Source organism: Falco rusticolus, chromosome 7 (assembly GCF_015220075.1).
Source record: "Falco rusticolus isolate bFalRus1 chromosome 7, bFalRus1.pri, whole genome shotgun sequence".
NCBI lineage: Eukaryota > Metazoa > Chordata > Aves > Falconiformes > Falconidae > Falco > Falco rusticolus.
Window position 1 is genome coordinate 72,847,247 of NC_051193.1, and position 21,683 is coordinate 72,868,929.

At 41.1% G+C, this 21,683-nt stretch overlaps 1 protein-coding gene across 8 annotated transcripts in view; it reads right to left on the reverse strand.

Moving 5' to 3' along the window:
* Positions 1 to 21,683, reverse strand: part of LOC119150727 (cytosolic phospholipase A2 epsilon-like) — a 53,124-nt gene that overhangs the window by 15,281 nt on the left and 16,160 nt on the right. For 4 of the 8 annotated variants that reach the window (XM_037393444.1, XM_037393443.1, XM_037393440.1 and 1 more), the window contains 7 exons: positions 20,576 to 20,655; positions 17,913 to 18,113; positions 17,427 to 17,462; positions 11,943 to 12,015; positions 7,614 to 7,750; positions 6,784 to 6,915; positions 6,132 to 6,172 (listed from right to left, as the gene is read on the reverse strand). In XM_037393444.1, coding sequence (XP_037249341.1) covers positions 6,132 to 6,172; positions 6,784 to 6,915; positions 7,614 to 7,750; positions 11,943 to 12,015; positions 17,427 to 17,462; positions 17,913 to 17,939 — 446 coding nt within the window. In that variant the 5' untranslated portion in view covers positions 17,940 to 18,113; positions 20,576 to 20,655. Of the gene's footprint in view, positions 1 to 2,347; positions 2,574 to 6,131; positions 6,173 to 6,783; positions 6,916 to 7,613; positions 7,751 to 11,942; positions 12,016 to 17,426; positions 17,463 to 17,912; positions 18,114 to 20,575; positions 20,656 to 21,683 lie in introns of those variants that run through there. The other 4 variants (XM_037393441.1, XM_037393445.1, XM_037393446.1 and 1 more) reach the window with 4 other exon arrangements.

Here is a 21,683-nt window from a genome sequence, read left to right on the forward strand (position 1 = left end):
GAAGAGAGCTGGAGGTTGCTACACCCATCTAAATTGCTCTGATCATTATGCTGTTTTACCTGAGGTTTTGTACACAAAAAACTAATACACTTGTCTAGATTTCCACAATTTCCCCCAAATGACCATAATGGCAGAAGAAATTATACTCACTTTATAAAGTGACTTGCAAAATGCACGTGACATTTTAGTATATCACTATATGTGTTTCTACCTATCCATCTAGCAGCAGAAAGGTGTTCATATACTGCAGACGCCAATTTTTATATTCTTAAATATTTTTCCCTCAGAAAAATCAGGCAATGACTCATTAAGAAATTTACCATTTTATTAAACTGCAGATGTAAATTCATACAGTATCTCAACAGCCCAGAGTAGTCCAAAGGGAATACACATACATAAAGTTATAAGGATTTAGCACCAACTCCTCAACCTACTGCACAGTATAAACTATCTATTCAGACTTTACAAGCTGTGGATTATATACTTCATAGTCTCACAGTAACATAGTTGAGATATGTATTTCATCTCAGCTGAAACCAGGCAATACACTTCCTTTAAAATCAAATGAATAACATTGCTGTTATCCATTTTAAGAGAATGTTTATCACAACTATTAGATTTTAGTACAAATACACATGAAAATAATTTTGTAGAATTTCCCATGACAAAAGAAGTCTCCCAAAACTGCAAAGCTCATAAAGAGTTTATAATTTAATTTCTAAATCAGTATTTTCCTTTTAAGAGAAAAATTATGAAGTGGCTAAATACAGTGCAGAACACTTGTCAGTAAAAAAACCCAAACAAACAAAACACCACCAAAGAAAACCCAACATCTTCCCGCCCCCCCCCCCCCCGAAAAAACCACAACAACAAACTCCAACTAAAAAACCATCAGAGTTATAACCTCGGGGAAAAAAAATAAAATTACTTAAGAATTTTGTAGGATCTTTTTTTGAAAGTGTATTTTAAGTGTTCAAAGGACACTGGTCAGAAATGGGCAAAAAAATACTCAGTGCTTCTCACTGCATGCAGGGAAATAAGTTTAAGTACCGCTCAAGTTTGGTTTCAGACACAAACTTTTGCACTTAATTACTATTTTGTAGTCAAATAGTTATAATATCACACAACATATGGAGCCAGTATCCTCAAATACCTCATTTAAAAAAAAAAATCAAGGAAAGCAGAGGAACAGCATGGTCGATATTAAAAGATCACAGCTTGCATAGCCTGGTGAAATGAAAGTGGAAAGACAGGAAAAGAAGTCTCTTTATGTAGGTACGTATCCAGTAAAGTGTAGTATTATTTGAGGTATTGGTATCAGCAAAGTATAAAGTTCAGCTGATAGTTCGGAGGGCCAAGGCATGACCTTCAAACAGGGTGGAAGAACCTGCACTGTTGGCAGAATGGCTTGAAAGGCCTCTGGGAAGAACCAGGACAACACAGGCATGAAGCACTGACAGTTGAAATATCCCTCTTGGGGTGTCACCTCTGCGGTCACTGCTGTAAGAAAGTCCACCTGCTGTCACTTGCTGGTTACTCTCCACACCTGCACTTCCAACTTCTATAACCTAAATTTCAAGGCTTCTGCTGGTCACAGCATAATACGTATGATTTTTATTTTTTTTAACCCAGTCATCCATATGCTTCAAGATCAAAGCCACTCGCATTTCTCTGAAGCTTTGGAGATCAGCTGTGGCTAGAAACACAGCTGAGACACATGCAGAAAAGCTCTTACTATTCAGGTTGTCAGGGACCTTTGAATATTTTGCCTACCTTTGGAGCAGTGAATAATGTCTGCTTCTTGGGATCAGCTGGTAATTTCCCTAACAACCAAGCTGCTATTTTAGAAGCCCTCCTTACACACACTAACACTCTTGTCCTCTCCTCCATCACAGTTTGTGACTAGTGGTCTTTGTTAACGCAGATGCCAGTTTTACTGTGTGAATCGAGAGCGTATTACGTGGCCTGTGGCAGGGGAAAGCAGGAAGAGAGGCCCTGGGCGTCCTTCTCCACTAGATGTCTATTAAAGGGGTGCCTAAGACCGCACTGCACTCTGAGCCCAGGGATCACTTCCCAATACCTGGTACACCCCAAATTGCCACCTTCTCCTTTTTGAGATCATGCCTGACTTACAAGGAAATAAGCAACAGTATAAGGGAATTTGCAGTCACACAAATTCTTGTATAAGAGTTCATTTAAAGTATACTACTGTGCTCCATCGCACCATAAAATTTTAGTTCCCCTTCTTTTAGTAGCTTCCACATAGTGTAGGCTACTTTTCTGAGCTGTCTGACAACCCGACAGAAGCACAGGCAATGGTACCATTTCAACAAAGAACTGCATTCACCTGAAAGATTCTTTGGTTGTCACCTTTCTCAACTTAAATTTTTTGCCTTCAGTGCTCCTTGAGGACCTGTGACTTCCTGACATAAATAGGAATGGTACATTTGGCCCCTGATGGATGGCAACTCAGCCTCCTCTGTTTCCTCAACATTGCCCAAACCAAATGGCTAGCGTGATCTGCTGGTCCCCCCGCACACATGGGGGAAATTCCACAAAACAACACAGCAGAACTATAGAAAGAAAAAAAACACTTTTATTTTCTAAAAATCATGCTTTTGCCATATTTCAATTATTAATATTTAACTCTTCTACATTTTGTACACCTATTTACATATGTTAAGTGGGCTTTGTTTTAAACATAGTTTTTCACATTTGAAAAAAAAAAAAAAAAAAGGAAAAGAGAGGGGGAACGGAGATGAAAGGTTGCCTAAGAGCAGTTCTTCATTCTCCTAAGAGCCGTTTGAGATTCACCTCCTCAGCCTGGAACACCTGAAAGACAGAAAGAGCCCAAAATGACCATCAGAAGACCCAGCAAATACCCTGGTGCCCTTGAACCTCTCACTAGAAATGCAAAATACCTTTCAGTTCATCAGAAGTCTCTTTGTGGCCCCTCAGTGTCAGGTGTGGGCTTCAGTAGAAGTCAGAGGGGAGGGGGATGTTGAGTGAGCGAAGCCACCTAGTCCAGCGGGACTCTGTCCCTGTAGCAACTCGTAGAGGCTCATGCTGATGTTGGACCCTACCAGTGGAAACATAAGGGAGAAAGCCCACATTACTGTTGATAATCACCAGAAAACCACACAAAAAGCACTAAAGTACGCAAATCAGCAACCTGCGTACAACAACCTTACCTCTTCTGTCACTGCTGCTTGAGGGCAGCAGCTCTCATGCCAGCTGTGCTTGTGTAATGGGCCCACGCCACACTGGGCAGCAGTTTGCAATTCCTTGGCTCGGTGGCTGGTGAAACGGCACTTGGAGGAAGGAGCACGCCTTCCTTTGCGTCACTAGGACCAAACGACTGGCTCTCACTGCCTGCTTTGCAGGTACTGCTCGAGTGGCATGAGAGTGAGGCAAAACTAGAAAATGTATTCGTCTCTCCATTGTGGAAACCAAGCTACCAAAATGAAGGCTTTCTTCCATTTTAAATAGAAGACAACAGGAACAAATGCAGGAAGCAGTTTCATACAGCCCACCAGTGTATTGTGAGGGAACTTTTACAATGTTCTTTGGTAAGAGTAACACAAAACACAGTATTTGCAGTGAGGTCAATGGACAAAAAATATAGGAATGACAAAGCCGCTATCATAGGTGTGACCCAGGATATTTTCTTGGCCTGAGGTTAACACTGCAGTTGTGATATTATTCATCTGAAATGCTGCTCAGAAAGTGCAGGCTAATACAGTAAATTTTTCAATTGGTAAATCCTGGAATGAAGAAGGGGAAGGAATGAAAAACTACTTCAGATAAGTAGTGCCAGACAAAACATGCTGGTGGGAATAATTATTAATTTCAGAGGTGAACTCCTGTATTTACCTAAAAAAGTATCCTCATTGTTCCAGCACAATACCAGATTTGTAGAAACTGTGATGCATGGTTAGCTGTACTCTTTGTAGCACTGTGGTGGGCTCTCCCCCCCCGAAAATTTTCTTGCATGCCAAAAAACCCTCGCCAAAACCTGCTGAGCTTGTTCAGCACAGGAGAGGTTGGTTCGGTCCATAGCTTTCTGGTGATCCATCTCAGCTACTTCAGTCTTTCAGACCTTTTCCAGGGTTCTTTAGGTTATCACAGGTAAAGCAAATCCATTGTCTCCAATTTTAATGCACAGCACTGCTGGGACCTCACAGGGACATTCCCTGGCTTATGATGCAGCAACTTCTTCCCTTTGCCTGGCCCTTCAGGCCACAGCTACTACATTGGTCACCCAGGTACCCCACTATGAGTGAAAAAAGTGCATCAGATGTGTTCTTGCTGTAGCAACTGAGCTGTGACTGTAATTTTTCAAAACCTCTTCCTTGGGACTGTCAAGGGTCCTTTTTATTTGTAGAGTCCCAACACCAGAATTCCTACTGAGACATCACCTGTGAAAATCACTAAAATTCTGACCTTATCTATCAAACAGGTCTCTGGGGAAAGGCAATTAGCTGCATGGTCTAAGAAAAGAGCTTGACACGAAGCTGGTATGCCTGTGCTTCAAGACAAATTCCAGCCTCTGTCCCCATGCACAAACCCACTCGCGCACAACATCCAAGCCAGACAACCTACCTGGACCTCCTTCATCAAAAGACAGGATTATCAAGAGTATGATTCTATGTACCAACTCTGTGAGCCATCCTCTAACTTGCAAAGGAAGGAAGACCCTAGACAGGCCACCTGGGACACCTGCTGGAGCTCCCTTCCCCACTGCTTTTACTGGTGTCATGACGCTCCTAAGCTAAGATAGGCAACATTTCTCTCACCGTTTCTGGGCCTTCTGCCAGTCCTGGTGCACAGCAAACAACAAACTATCCATCCTGCTGAGTCTCCACGAGTTGTAACAGGAGATTCTGGGACTGCTTTATCTCTGATGGCTTTTTTGCTTGTGAATTCTGGGAGATCTTTCCTTCTCCATTCATAACACTGGGCTACTGCCCTTTCTCCAGCAAGTCCCAATTTCCCCTTCTGTCAGGAACACACACAACTCAACGTCTCCACCAATATTATCCTGCTAGGCCTCCAGAAGTGCTCCAAATGCCTTGACAAGGTCCCAGTAATACCATTCCTCCTTTAAGGTTGTTTTAACAACACTTTCAGTCCAATAACATGGATCAAATTGGTAACAGAAATCCTTTCAAGTACCCTCCTTAGAGTCATCAAGCACATTATGGAGACAGACCAGAACACCTGCGGTTCTGCACCAGACTCCCTGTTCAGTTAGAACAGCAGGCTCCCAGATTTCTTCACAGTATGCATTACCTGAAGCAAACATGCCCCCTGAACAGTCAAACTCCACAAACAGCTTTCAAGCCTCAAGTGAAGGCTAGTGCTGTTCCTCCAGTTTCTCTTGTTCCTCAGTCCTCAGCCTCTGACAGCAATTTTTAATCCTTACTTGATGCAAAATATTTAGTTCCTTTCCCTGCTGGAGGTGATACTCAAGTCTACCGCAGCTCCCCACATGTAGCCAGGTAAGCTGAGTAGATCAGCTTATAGCAGGGATCCTCAAACTACAGCCCGTGGGCTGGATACGGCCCCCCAGGGTCCTCAATCCGGCCCCCGGTATTTACAGACCCCCCTGCACCCCCCCCCGCCGGGGGTTGCGGGGGGGGGGGAACCAAGCAGCCACAGATGGCTGCCTGCCACTTCATCCATGCGCTGGCCCCCTGGTTAAAAAGTTTGAGGACCCCTGGCTTACAGGATAGCAGTTCATAATGCTGTGGATTTGAAAAGCCAGATTCCCCAAGAAGCGGGGACGTAAAAAATTCAGGCTTGCCACTCCTCCTTCTAAGGGTCAAAATTTCCTGAATATTGTAGTTGTCTTTGTAATTCCTTGTGTATTGGTTCAGTGACAAAAAGAGAACAGAAGGAAGCTGGTGCCCAGGAGCCAGCAGTCAAACAGGGCAAAAATGATGTCTTCAGATATTTAAGATCTAAAAATATGTATTCTGAAATTCCAATTTACAAGACTTGAATGAAAATATCTAGACGCTGTTTTCAGAGACTGGAGGTTTAAGAAGCACTGTCACATATGAGCCAGCCTTCCAGACTATTTTTATATTAAGTACAACTGTTTATTTAGAATTTAGGACTCTACTCACGTATTCTGCAATGTGAACTCCACCTCCAGCTCCTCACGTGCCTGAAGAGGGAGGAAAAGAAAGGTATATTACTTTGTTTTCTTCACAGCTTTCATCATACTAGTTACATATAATTTGTAAAATAGATATTTAGAACAGCACTTAGGAAAATTCCCAGAACATAAGAATAATTTGCAAAAAACACCCATGGTGCCAACTGAAGATACTGAATCTTAAGACACTGAACAAGCAGTTGTTAAAACTATTATTTTTGAAATAGAATGCATGCAGACATCGGAATTGTTATTCTGCTAAACCAGCCATTTTTCAGATTTTAATTCCCAACAGAAAAAGAATCAGCTGCTTTAATATTATTGCAGTTTAAAGTGGCTGAAAATTTAGAACTTACACCAAAAGTCAATGAACGTACCAGAAACATTCTAAATTAAGGCACCAGGTAATTAGTCCTAGCTGGTTCCATCCTACATTTTTAGCATAGAGGTTTGTTCTTAAAAACTAGCATAGGGCACTCATACAGGGATTTTAAGTCTTTTCTTATAATAGCATGAAAATACAGTTTAAATAGATTTTTCCTATAATAAAACACTGTAAAAGGACATATTTAGATGGAAGGAAAGAATTAGCTTTTGTCCTCACCGATTCCATTGCTCACCTGCGGATTCAGCTGAAACTTCACTCGAACAGTACGTCCTACAGTGAGTTTATCTATGTCAAAGAGAACTGTGCAGAGTTCATCATCCCTTGTGACAGTGTCTTCATCACAGACCTTCAGCTCCAGCACATTCTGCACAAAGAAGTTAAGAATATCACAGAATTACTTCTTTACCTATGAGCTCCATAAGGCAGGAAAATCTCACAACCAGGTATTCCTTCCTCCCCCCCTCCACTTCTAGGGGAAGAAGGAAAAAGAAGAGAAACAGAAAAGGGAAAGAGATTTGGGAGTATTAGGCATTACATTACTGATAACTGCATACACAAAGAAGTAGGCTTGTCTCCCTGGTGAAATGAAACCAGACAAGCAGGTCATGCAGAACATTCGTGAATTTGTGACAAGTAACTATCAAGCATTTCTATGTTTATTTTATGGCCTTTGGCTCTAAGTATATAAAGCAGGCACAGGTACACCAGAATGTTTAGAAAATTTCCTTTCCACCATACCTAGAACTAACTGGTCTTGCTGTTATTTTCATGTGATCTTTATCTTGTGTTTCACTTGTGTATGTCAAGATCAGGAATAGGATAGTAAGGCCATATTCTGCAGGGCATTTAATCACTTCTCACTGCTTCAGTGTAGTAGATGTTTAAGTAACAGATAGCTGGAACAGACAATACCAAGGAGGATGTAAGCAACAAAGTTTTTTCTAAGGAATTAACACCTCCAGTGTTTGGATACTATAGCTATATACTTAATAGTTTTATTGTAGTTTTGCATAACCTACTATCTGCAGACATCAAATGGTGAAAAGCACTTATTTTCACTACCTTGACACGGCGGTCTATCTTATAGCAGAAAGCTTCATTCCAGACGGGGTTTTTGCTGTTCCTGATAGTCCTGGTCCGAACTTTCTCGGCTGAGGCAGTAGGCAGCCACAGTGTCACATAACAATCTGAAAGAGTGACTGTATAACAAGAAGATGAGCAGAGTGATAACATATCCAGAGAAAGAATTATTGCACTGTGTACATTTGACCCTAATAAGACAATGGTAACATGGTAGGGGCTTTCTTCCTAAAATATACAGGGTGAGGAGTAAATAACACCACAAAGCACTCCTGGGAAAACAGAAACATTCTCACATATTTGCCATGCTCATTCCCACCTTTTCACTTCTGGTCAGACTTAATTCTCTTTTAAAACATTACTTCATATTTGAAATAGCACTGTATTCCACACACAATACATGCATACCTATCCACGGTGCATTTAACTTTATATTCATGACCACCCAAATGACTGGGGCAGGGTATGTTGCCAGAACATGAGAGTATCTACCCTTACATGCTCTCTGCCACATGCACTCACATCAGCTCTTGGATGGCTCCTCTGTTGCTCCTCACAACCTTCACCCTGGGCTGCAGAGCCTCCCATCTTCTAGCATTTCTTCCCCAGATATGTTACCTTAACAAACTGAAGCCTTTATTAAAATGCTGGTTTAACTGAAGTACAACGTGTTGTTGGTTTTTGTTTTTTTTTTTTTTGCTAAAAACTGCTCCCTCATTGAAGCTGAAAAGTTGTATTTCCTTATCATAAATAGGAATGTGCCAATTTCATATTTGTTCACACATCTGACAAAAATTTTCTCAGATTGTACCTTTCTCAGCAATCCTTTTGGAAAACAAAATCAGTTTCAGCCCCAGGGCTAAAGTACTATTCATTCTATTCCTTCCTACTACTCTATCTGCAGACTGGAGAAATCCCGCCATCACTCATAGATGTCTGGGGAAGGAAGCCATGAGTGCCACGAAAGGCATCAGCTCTTTCCATATTCTGACCCCCCATGTCTGGAGGGAGAACCACCAGGGAGTGAGACTTGCACACATGCTGACGGCCTTTGTCTCATACCTATGATGCAATACATATTCTCCCCATTTTGCATTAGCAATGCTCAACCAGTCATCCGGTTCTTAAAGCAACCTTGTGAGTCAGAATGGGTCAAATAATTCAACCCACAGTCAATCCTTGCATCATGCTCAAGACCTGTAATGATGTTATTACATCATATTAAGTATAATTTTCTTCACTTATTTCCTCTATCTTTCAGTAACAACTACCGATTTAGGTTTTTAGACATATTTTTCCCAGGCTGTGCCTTCATCATATAGTCAACCATGCTATCCACATCAGCAAACCTGTGGGAAGGAGACTTTCCAGAAAGTGGCCTTAGCCAAACCCAATCAGAGGGGCACAGCTGATCAGATGTTCAGCAGAGGCACAAGCGTAGGCAGATGAAAACATAAATGGTTAATGGTGATTAATGCTACAGCTTCCATTTTCAAAAGGCTTGAGACACACTGATGAATTACTTCACAGTGGCAACATAAGGATTAAGCAAATAAGCACACATTGAGAAAACTTGAATGACTTGCCCAAGATCCCATAACACAGTCAGCATCGGGGTCCAAAACACAGTCTAGATTTCCCAGCCTATACCCAAATATATTAATACAATTATCTTGGTCTGGGACAACAATAGGGAGAAATACTTTTAAAGCACATTCATTTTTCATTGGTGAAGTAAATAGGAAAAAAAGAATTAAAGACCAAGAAGAAAGATTCACCTCAATAAACTAAGCACAAACACTTCACTAACAAGAAAATATGAAAAAAAAAATGTACACGGGGAACACAAGGTTTAATCAGAAAAACAAGAAAGCTAAAGCAGAGCAAATAAATGCTAAGCCAGAATTGTAACAACCAGCATACTATTGACATTAAAAACAGACAGAAAAGGGATATTTGCCCATAGTTGAAAATGCTGAGGTTTCAAGAAAAACTAACTGAACTGTTTGCCTTTTTAATGCCTCAGAAAAGGTGGAGACTGCCTGAAATATCTTTCCCAGTGCAAACGAACAGGTGTTCCGCAATAATTTGATTTTATCCAGAAAACATTTTTCTGCTGAGAAAGTACTCCTGCTGAAGACTTTTTCAAATCTCTGTCAGATACACTATAAACAACTGCTTGGGATGCCCAAGTTCTGAATTTAGGGCATCTCAATGAGCCCATAATACAATGTCATAAAGCAGCGTTTATGCGGCAGACATGCCAGCAGGCTCCATGAAGGAAGACCATATGATCGACTGTGGTAAGGAGTGGCAGTGAGCAAGTTGTTCCTGAGAAGGACAGCCACAATGAATTGAAGCATAAGCAGGTGACCTACTGGAGTACACAAATGCACACGCAATTCTGCATGCAGGTTTACAGATGCAATTGCAGTGACTGCCTGGTCAGACCACATATTTGGTTGGTGCAAATCACTACTCAGGCATCTGAACATGTAGATTCTGTTAAATAAAGAAGTCATGCATACAACTGTAAGCCCACAAAGTGTGCGCTTCTGAATATAAAAGTAGGTTTTCAATCTCTAAGACACCCAGAGCTTTACATCTTACACAAGGTTTGCTCTCTTTGTCTAATGAGCCAAATCCCTTTTTCAAAATGACACAGTAAATATACAAAGTAGTTTGATCATCTGTAATTTTTAGAATAAAACATACTAAGACATAAGCAGTAAACGAGGTATACAGTAAATCATAGCAAATTTTTTAAAACAGGAAAATAAAAGGAAAAAGATAAATAAGCACAGTAGTATTACATTGCAGAAGACACAGGAGTAAGTAATCCAGGATACCACAAGAGCAGATTTCTTCCCTGATAATAATCATTCATTCAAAAATCCTGTTGTTAAGCTCAACTTCCACGTGTTTCAATCACACCCCTCCTGCCAGAAACTACCAAATCCAACCTCTGATGTTGACCCTCTACTCTTGACCTATCATGCTTGTTAAAATCTCAAAATATTGAGTAGATTAAAATTTACAGCTAGTTTCCTTAGAAACTATGATGTGCTGCACAAAATTCTGAGCACACCAGAATAAAACTGATTTTAAGCCATGTTCAGCAAGATTTTGGGGCGACATACTGTGGAATTTTCCTCTTTGTTTTGCATCTTTCCTTTTTATTCTTGTGGTCTTTAGATTTGGATTTTCTTGTTCTCTTTACCTGTATTTCACCTTTTTCTTTCATGCCTCTCCAACCTCTTTAAATAGGTGTTTCAAATTTCCCCATGAAAGTGACTCAGTGGCATAATTGCATTTTGAAAGGCACCTGAACTTCTGTGCATCCAGGAGGGTGGGCTATTGAGATCCACATCTGTGGAACAGGCTGTGAGGAAGCTTCTCAATGAACTGGAAAATTCAGAATTAAACCAGCTCTTTTCTGAGTGAGTTGGTACCACATCTGGACAGTGAACAAACTGTTCTTTCCACGTATTGCAAGTTTCATTCTCCCAGTGAGGATTTTAATTTTAAATCTGCTGCCAGAGAAGGTGAATCATTACAGGGCTTTCACAGCTGGATATTACCAGATTCTGTAGACTTCCCTACTGCAGAGATTTCTTCTGTCTTGGCCTCTTCTCACAATTAACTCTTGTTCTGTGATCTGGCTATGACATTTTTCTCTTGTAGTCTCTACTCTAGATATCCTTTTCTCACTTCCCCTCACTATCCCTCACTTAAAAGTTTAACACTTCTAAAAATCTCACAGTAGTGCTTTGTTTAATTTTTTCTGACTTTTAAATTGCTCTGTTCTCAGACACACTGGATTTTAAAATCTCTCTTGCATATTTATAAATTCTGCAGAAGTAATATAATGTTTTTGCTTGTACTTCTGTTATTTTCATAGCCTTTCCTGCTGCCGTTGAGCTTACATTTGTATCATCAGTCCTCTCCTTTCTTCTATCCAGAAATTCTGTGGGGCATGCCCAGGTTCTTACTCAAAAGTACAAGAACTTTCATCATTTAAAGAGCAGCCCTCTGATCAGCAGCCAAGTCTGACATCACAAGGGTAGGAAATACATCTCATACAGCGAGGTATGAAAGCAAGAGATCAAATGTATTGCCTTGCTTGAGTTAGCTTCTTTACACTGAAGAGCAGAAAGCCACACTTCAGTATCACAATAAAAATAATTCTTGACAAATTTGCAGCAACGTATCTTTTTATTCCTATGCAATTTAAGACCAATAACATTAACCAAATATTTACTTTACTTCAAAGAATTATAAGAAGCATTCAACAATAGTAGAACTACTCACGCAAGTCTGCCTTCCGGACATTCCTCAATCTTAATATTTTTACAGTGAGCAAGTTGAAAGGAGATACTGGTCTCTGCGTGACAATTTGAAAAAAGAAAAAAGATAACATTGAGATTAGTGTTATAGTCTCTAGTCACAGAGTACTGTAACCTTAAAGTTCTAACGACATAGATAAAACAAGGTTTTTAATGTTGAACCAGTATCACTTATCAAACCAACTGGAGCAGCTGGAAAAACTACACAAATTTTTGGCACAGAACCCTTTTCAGGTCTGAAATAGAAGCAACAGGTTTCAAAACCACGTATGAGTTGAGAATAGGTGCTGAGAGTTTGATCTGATAAAGATCAGTTGTAACACCGCTCCATTATTATCACAGTAAGCACCCCTACAGCACATGCATGGGCATCTTTGCCACTTACACACCACTGCCTGCAATAGAACAGACTGTCTCTGGGACACCAAACACCATCACAGTAGCTGTATAAGCAGAGCTAACCGACTACCATGCACCAGCAAAAGCTCCTGCACCAGCACAAGCTCCCGCACACAGCCTAAAAGGCCAGAAAGGTAGCTGACAGTGATGAGATACTTCTTGTGAAGGCTCTGATCCATCTCTCATCTTCAGCCCTGAGCCCCAGCAGAAAGCTACAAAACCCTTTCCAGAAATGATCTTGGGAATGAACTCACAACTCCACTAGATATCAGACACCTTGGGCTCAGAGATACTAACTCTACAATACCTCCTAAGTTCCATGGCTCATACTAATAAGTCTTCATATTCCGCAGGCTATAAATTAACTCCTTCCCCATTTCACCTTGGAGATAACTACTTAACATCTTTCTCTCCTCTCCCACACGAACATCTATGTTTCATAGGTACTGTCTTTCCTTTAAAAAACAGTGTATACAGAGATACCTTTTTGCTCAACACTTGCTTAAAATTGCCATTAAGCTTTGAATATACTGATTCTACTTCAGAACAGAAACAGTCTTTGTCTGTTAGACAACAGGCTCTAGAACAGGAACTTGTCTAGTCTTGCTAGCTACACCAGCTGCTAAGAACAGATACTAACTGTACTCCTAAAGCCTCTCACTCCTGCATTCACAGACATACCATACCTTAGTAAAGTTAATACTAAGACATAGGTCCTAACACAAACACATGGCTTTCATTAGTCTGCATCTGAAGTGCCTGTATTAACCACAAGCAGCAAAAGTAAGAAAAAGGTACTGATGTTAACTAATAAAATGTACCCTGCTACTATTTCCTTCATACATGCTGTACATTTTGCTGGGCCGTTTGTCTTTCCAGCTGTAGTGCAAGGCCTAGCCTGAAGTGTTTCACAACACTCTGACAAACCATCAAGCAACTGGGACTGTGACGTGACATCAGATGCTAACACAATGTAATAAAGCAGGCCCTTCTCCTCACTGATGAAAACCTCAGCACCTCTGAAAATGCAGCAGAGATGAAGACCCACCTCCAAGAAACAGCCTAGGTAATCCCCGCACATTCTTTTGCACTTCCCCTTGGGTTGGCAAGGGGCCTGAAGATGCAGAGTTGAAGGTCAGTGAGACAGCAGCAGGAGGGTTGGAGCAGTCACTGGTATGGGCGCATTTGTTCTGCATTATCTGCCCAGACTCTAGCACAGGGCACTGTTTCATAGTGCACTGTTTGCAAGCACTTGAGTTGTCAGCTGTGGGGCATTCCAGCTGTCTCAAAGAATATATCACACCTCTACTTGCTCTATTATCCCAAACATGGCCACAAAGGAGAACTTGGACAGACACATCTTGAAAGAAAAAAAGATGGGGGGAGGGAGGGGGAAAGAACCCAACAAAAAACCCACAGCAAAATTACAGTCTCCAACCAAAAGCAGCCAAAACAGGCATCACGGCCAGACTACACAGCTGAACTGCCAAAACTACTTTCCTATATGCATTAAATAGAACAGGGTAAAACACAGAAGCACTTCTAGGCCCAGAGACCAACTGCCAAAGCTTGTCCATCCTTGCCAAACCCACTGACGTTTGCTACGTTTGTTGGTCCCTGCCTTCCCACCCAGTAAGTCCTAAATGTTTTTGTCCTGAGCAGTGCTATTTGAGCAGAAATGGAGCATATCTTTACCCAGGAAGCATTCAAGAGTTCACAGCAGAAGCTACCCATTCCAGAGAAGTGCTGTAATGACTAAGCTTGATACCATTTTAAAGGAATAATCTCTGCTCAGCTCTTTGAAAACAAGCATCTTTACTTTGTGCTTTCCAATTTTGTGCATCTCAAGTGGACAGCACTATCACATGCAGCCCCAAGTGGCGCACAGACAGGATCTCAGAAGGGTGTTCCTGTGCTCAGCTGTCCCTGTTAGCTGGATGTACCTACTAATGCAGTTCCCTCCTCAGTTGTTGCAATTCCCATTCTGGCATACCTTAATCTCCAAACATATCCAATCAACCCTCAGTGCTTCACGCTGGGTTACAGAGGCTGTTCCCATACTAGAGGCTTGGAAGTCAGACCTCGTGGCTCCTAACTGTTAGGTGCTTTGTCAAGTCTAGCTGTCAGCAACCTACTCAGTGTCACACAGAAAAACTCTTGAGAGGCGTATTTTAAACTGGATAACCTGCTAGCAACGGGCATTGACTGCCACATCCTTCTCTTTAACGTGATGATGACCGTATCCCAGACTGGGTGAGTTCTGAGGCCAGAAGCCTCCCAGGTCAGTCATTATGCACACTTGGACTATCAGGTTCTGTATTTATTTCGTCTGAGACGTGATCCTCATAAACCGGAAACACAGGCCAGGCATTTTAATAATCACTGTTGAAACTACTTAAATATGAGATTGCAAATGCAGGCCTTGGTCACACTATCCTACGTCAGATAAAAGTTCAATTAAGTCCTGTGGCACACTTGCACAATCCTTACATACCGAGTACCAGGGGGGCCAACAGGAGCATTCGCATACCTGAGTGCTCATCCATATGAGTAAGAGGTAACATAACTGGGCTCTAAAATGGCTCTGTTTCAGTAAAATTCCAAGCTTAAGTCTTTTAGAGATTTTTTTTTTCCTTGAGGAGACTAGAGTGGAACACATACAACATTCCCAAGTTACATCAAGAGAAGAGGCAGTTATCAAAGTAAAACAGTGTGTCAGATCTATTTGGAGCAGAGCACTCTTCCCTGAACTTCCTCTTCAAAAGGGAATAGGAATCTCACCACTTCTTTAAAAACTATGAAGAAAACACTCAGCACTGTCAAAAAGAATGGCTGGACTTTAAAGGCAAGATCACTGCCTTGCTTCTGGCCAGGGTCAGATATGTGGCACCTTTTAACCTCATAGAGTTTCAGCCTCAAGGGCAGGCAGGATTTCATTACATTACCATGTCCACCACCTCAAGCAAAGTCAAGAGCATAAGTAACACATTTCCTTGTACTACATGTTTTGTATTTATTTCACCTATTTTAAAATATCCCATAGCTGGGTCTTAAGTCAGTAGAAGTTGCTAGGGTTGTTCCAAAACAACAGCAAATGGAGCAGCAGTGACTCAAGGCCTGCTTCTTTCCAAGAGCTACGGAGAACTTGTTTGGCTTCAGACTGCCATTTTCATGTGATTTTTCTTCTCTTCCTGTGTGCAGCTCTGCAGCTAGACTTGCATGTTAGAATAAAGCCAAACCTTAGAACAGAAACCAAATTGAGCACTTCCACAGTTCAGCATGGCTTTTTCTCAAGACCACGCTAGCCTAGATTATTTTAAGATGACAAAGTGATTTGTGCAATCTAAAAAGTATTACTTTTTTGCCTGTCAGCTTAAGGGCACTACCAGGTTTTCTCACCAAATATTGTACATATTCCCTTTAGTTTAAATGGCAACTCAAGTTTAAATCACACACACATCCCATGAGTTGCCCTGAAAATAACTGATGATAGCTATTTCCTTAACTGAGCTACTGAGTAATAAAAAGCGACTCAGATATAGCATGCTTACACTATTTATCATCATAACTACCAACCTGAATGGCCAAAAAAAAAAAAAAAAAAAGCTCAGGTACTTTCTGATTTTTGCCTCTGAAAGCCTCAAAGTGTCAGGGCAGGAAGAAGGGGCCGCCTACTCCAAAGTGGATGTACTATATTCAGATTGTTTCTGCCACCCTGAATACCCTAAAAGACAAGGAGCACAACCTAAAGCCACTGAACTGCACAGGTCTCATGCCTAAGGACCTATTAACAATGTAAAAAGCACGAAGGATGGAAAAAACCAACCAAACAACAGCTTGATCCTCTAAACACAAGCTAAATTTACAGGACTAAAAATAACAATTTTTATGAACTTGGCGTATCTTCTTAGGGCTGTGAGACTATACACAGAGGCCCAAAAATAATTTCAAAAGGTACTTTTTGAAGGAAGTCTACGAAGTCTTTCCTTTACCACCGCACTTCACATTGAACAGAGAAATTGAGTGGTTCTGTGGCACAATCAGGCATCAGATACTGTCAATAACAGCAAACTTCCATGAGGCAGAACAAATTTACCACCATTTGGGAGAATCTCTGTATCACTGCAATCCCCCGTGTGGAACCCGAAACAAACCAGGCTGGGAAACCCCAGGCAAGGGCAAGAGTCTATCCTTCCGACTGTGGAACCCCAGAGAGTTGCAACTGACACTGGCAGCCCCAAACACATCACAAGTGTCTGAACACAGCCCCAGCCTGCTGAGGTTGCCGTTGGTCCCATTCACTGGCTCATAGCAGGTTATCTGATATATTTTCCTCTATGCTAATACCTGCAAACATGAATATCTGCTAATTGCCCAGGGAATTTTCATTTGCCTGTGCGAAGAATTCATCCTCAGTTCAGCCTTTACAAAACACCTTGCTCTTTTTTTTTTGCATTCAGAGAAGACTGGGCACTGCTTCCACTCCTACCAGGCTGATGAGATTGGGTTTGTCAGGAGACTGAACACGACACGTTTATTTCAGTTTTACCTGTTCTGACACTGTGTTTTTAAACACCTGTGTTTTAAACAGAGCATCGCAAGCTCTGTGGCTGGTCATTACAGCACAAAGAAAGACTACAAAGAATACCAGAGCACTAGGAACAACAGAAAGACCCATTTAAACAGAGCCTTCTTATGAAGAAATAACGTATAAGACAAGCGTGACAAGGAGTCATCCAAAGAAATCAAAACATAAAAAAAGGGTGGAATTAAAAAAATAATATAGGTGAAGTACAAACCAGCCCAGATACAGTGCAACACATCTCAGAAGCATCACGAGCATGAGACACCAAAGGCCAGACTATGCAGAGTTTACTGAAAGCTAAGGCAGTATTTCATCTACAAAGCTGAAGTTGCAGTATTTACTGAACACTGAAAACCTGAGCTGCAGTAGTCTTCCCCCTAGCCACTGAATTCCTAACATTTTTTCTGATGATCTACATTCAGCACTAGACAGCATTTAATGTACGGCCAGCTAATTACTACCTACCGTTCTCACCGCTGGTGCTGAGGTGCCCGTAAAAGTCTAGGAAAAACAACACAAGGCAAAGTTAAGGAAACCAGGCTACAAGTTAAACACTTATTTTAGGCTGACATTTAACAACATCTCACATTCAAAGCCATACCGAGATGTATATTCATTAATGACACTCATTAGGTGCTTTACCAACCACCAAACCCATCACAATTCTGTGCCAGCCTCTCATTTCCTTGCCACCAAGCTTTTTTAAGGAAGCACAGTAAGTAATATTGTTAGCCCTAAAACAGAGCTGGGAAATGCAGACATGCCACAAAATTCTGTAAAAGGTTAAACTAGGAGAACATCCTTCCAACCATGAGACCCGAGGAACAGCAAACTCTCTTTCCATGGATCGCCTGTACATCTCAAACAGCTCGTTCTCCTCTGTGATCACCTTAACTGGAATATCAGACAATTTTACCCACTTTATGCTTGTTATCAGTTTCTTTTGCTTACCTCATTTGAACTTAAATTTGATCCCATTTTGCAGCTCCAGTTGCATATAAGTCCAATTTAGAAGATACCAAGTCGTACGGCTGGCAGAAACTCTTCATGCAGATTACAGGTGGAGGAATAGAGATTTTATGACAAGGCTCTCCGACTCCACCCCTTTATTATTTCCAGTCATTAGGCAGTCTCCTCCCCGCTTCCTCCAGCCTATTAGAGCATCTCAACTGAGTCAGTAGAATGAAGAGTTTTCTTTTCTACCTACTGTGATGTTTGGGGGGACTCAAAGCAGCCCCTTTCTGCTTTCTTGAAAATACTACTGCTAACAAAACGTTTTGCATTTATGCAGTAACTCTAACCCAATCAAAGTGCTTGTGACTAAATCACAGCTCTGAGAGTATCTCTGCCCTGCCACCATTGTACCACAGGCTAATGGAGAGGTACCTCAACAGCTTCTTTCCAAACTGTGAACACATATACCTGCAGCAGTCTTCCTCTAGCAGCACAGAGTTAAGCAAGGGAAGCGAGCCCCTCGCAGTGCCACAGCTGAGTGGCTGCAGGACCCATGCTCCCCTGCAGCTGCTTGGGTATCTGTGCGTTACGCTCATTGACCTTGCCATGTGCTCAGTATTCTTTGCCCGGACATTTAGCACAGATCTAGAGAAAAATGTGAATCCATGTCCAGAAATCTTGTGGCTTGATTTTAAATAAGAGGGAAGGAAGGAGCTACAAGCACTGGGTGACCCATGGAGGTGGAAGGGTGAGGCAGGACAGAGGGTTGTGCTCTCCTGCATGGGCCCAGGGAGCCCAGCAGTACACCCATTACTTCAAAGGGACCTTGCGTGCGCTTGCTCCAACAGCAAGCCCAGCAGGCACCCTGCAGGAAACATCAGGGCAGAAAACCCTCCCTCATGCCTCTTTGCTCTGGTGTGCAGTGACTCACTGCCTGTAAGTGCAGTGTAGTCACCCTAAATTAGCATGTATGTGCAGGCTGGTAGATTTTTGAGCAATGCAAGACTGGGCTTTGGCTCTGCCACACTCTTTCTGGCCTCTCTGCTTCATGACAGGAGACAGCAGGTACTCAACTCTTGCATCACAAGATTATTTTAAACTCAGTCTCATTCATATTGATGAATAATTCACACAGGTAAAGAAAGTAACCATGCAAACTGCAGTGGATGCTACCTAAACATGCTCCCCTATGCCGTGGAGGCCAGTATCAAAACAATTCTGCACAGAGGAGGTGTTGCCCAAGGAACATCACAGAGAAAAAAAAAATGTATTTTTTCCCCTCTTACACATACAAATTGTTTCCTTCTATGTTGATGTCTGTGTGATGCACATGTGATGACTGTTCACGAGGGTCTTATGCAAAATGTGCAGTGGCACTATCTGGCAGTTTTCATCTAAAGCATTTAACAACCTTCTGCTTGTTCCATAGTCACACTTTGCACGGACTTCTCAATAGATAACGAATCAAAGAAAAATGTCTCAAATATGAACCTGCAGCACCTGAAATGCTCCTTGAAGGAACAACCAAAAGATATTTCCAATGGACATGACCACCTCTATCCCAAAGACAAGATATCTTCCTTCACTCTGCCTTTATTACTTTACATCTATGTTAAATACTTATGAACAAATTTAGGTGGAGCAGTTACACCTGAGAATCACTTATTTGTGCTCTTTCTCACAAAACTAGTCTTTCCAGCTTTTGAAAGAATGCTTCCCTGGAAAAATTCCAGTATTTAAAGTGGGAATCTGCTTTCACTAAAAAATTCTGTAAAAGTTCCTCTATCAAAGTAAAGAGGGTAGGTTATCCAGCTCAACTTCCCCAAGTTCTCCCAGCAGGTACGTATATACCATCCCAGCTGTTTCACAGCCAATACAAGACTCCATGACATTACATCCTCATACCCACATCACTTTTAAGATCTAGAAATGAGATGTGACTTCACAGTTTAGAACATTATTCCAGAGTCCGTGCATCTTGCCTGCTAAATGGTTTCCTGATGCTCAAATTGTTTTCCCTTTCTTGAAATAATAGCATCACCAATACCCGTTTCTAAAATAATTCTTCCTGTCCTGCTTGTGACCACCACCAAGTTTTGTATCTGACATTGCCTTCCCTTAAACACTGCCCGTCCAAGACACAGAAGGCAGCTTTGGAATACACAGTATCTTTAGAAGTTTTGTGCAAGTCGAGAATTACAACGTCAAGAGTTTTTCATTCATGCAGGAAGTTCATAACAGAACTAAGTGCTGAATGCTCGTAACACCCGTAACAGTAAGTCCTTGTCAACACAGAAAATTTCACCTGTTGATGGCTTATTCACTGGTGTATATAGGGACTGCACAATCTGCTTCAAAATAAACCTTGATATTGTAGTTCGTCCCATTGGCGCTTTACAGGTAGCACTATGTCCCTAGGATTACAGTTTCAAAAAGATTACTACTTCAAATGTTAAATATCATGCTGGGATTTTTGCATTTTTCCTTAGTGCTTCCACAATTCAATAATTTCAGGCAACCATCGAGCATGCAGTAAGTACATTCACAGGTGAAGTTAGCTGAAGTCTAAAGAATCATATATTTGCTCTTTTTAGCAATCACATTTCTAGAGTAAATAATTTAAAACTGGTAGTGATCTTCACATACATGCTGCTACTTACACTCTTTCTTTGCTTTTTAAAGAGTAGAGAGACTGTCTCACTGATGAGGGAACACACAGCAGCCCCTTTAAAACTCTGAGCTGTAACAAAGAAAGTAAACAGGAAGATACAATTTTTCTCTGCTCCCCATCTACTTTGTAGTGCACGTTTACATGCACTTGATTTTTTTAATCTGTGTCTTACTTAAGGCAAAGTGGAGCAAATATAAGCATCTTGTTGATGTGAGACAGTCAAAATTCATCCAAACTACCTGTTGCAAGCACTGGTTTCCCCAATGTGATACCCAGATCATTGCATATCCAAGCGCAATAGGTTGCAGAGAGCTGTAACAGCTGCATCCAATATCCTACAATCACCTTACACCACTTTGTCACCTTCCGATAATCCAGAACTACAGAAACATATGACTAATGGGGGATTTCATATTACTGCAAAAGAAAAGTATCCTCGTACCATCTTTGGGATGACAATGGGAGCTGGTCATCATTTAAACACCTTGAACGTAACAAGAAGGGTAAATATCCAAAAACCGCTATAGGTGTTACAAAATGATAGGCAGATGTCACATTAGACAAGAAATACTCAGAATTAACAAATAAAGCAAATCAACATATAAACAAAAATACTGTCAGTTCTATAGTTGGGGATTTTCCCTGGCTCTAGCCTTTCAGTTTGTTTTCCTTTGTCTGTCTATTTTTTAAATGCCATAAGCTACAAAACCCACACAGACCTCACCCTGCTGATCACACAAGAGAGAAGGCAGTCCACATCGAATTCCAGTTATACAATGGACCTACACTCAATAATATCTGCACACAAGAAGATTTACCATGGATGAAAAGCATCACTTCCTTCCCCATGGTATCAGATTTCAGTCTCTCAAAAATTCAGTTCTGGCTAGATACCTTTTAGTCTGCCACCAATTTAAAGCAATTGTCTGATTTATAAATTTTTTTAAAATATTTAAAATTTAAATAAAATTTAAAATTTAAATAAAAATTTTAAAATCTATAAAAAATAAAAAAATTATAAAAATATTTATTTATAAAAAACAAAATAAAATCTTACTTTCACATTATTATGCTGGCATTTTATTTTCATGTTTATA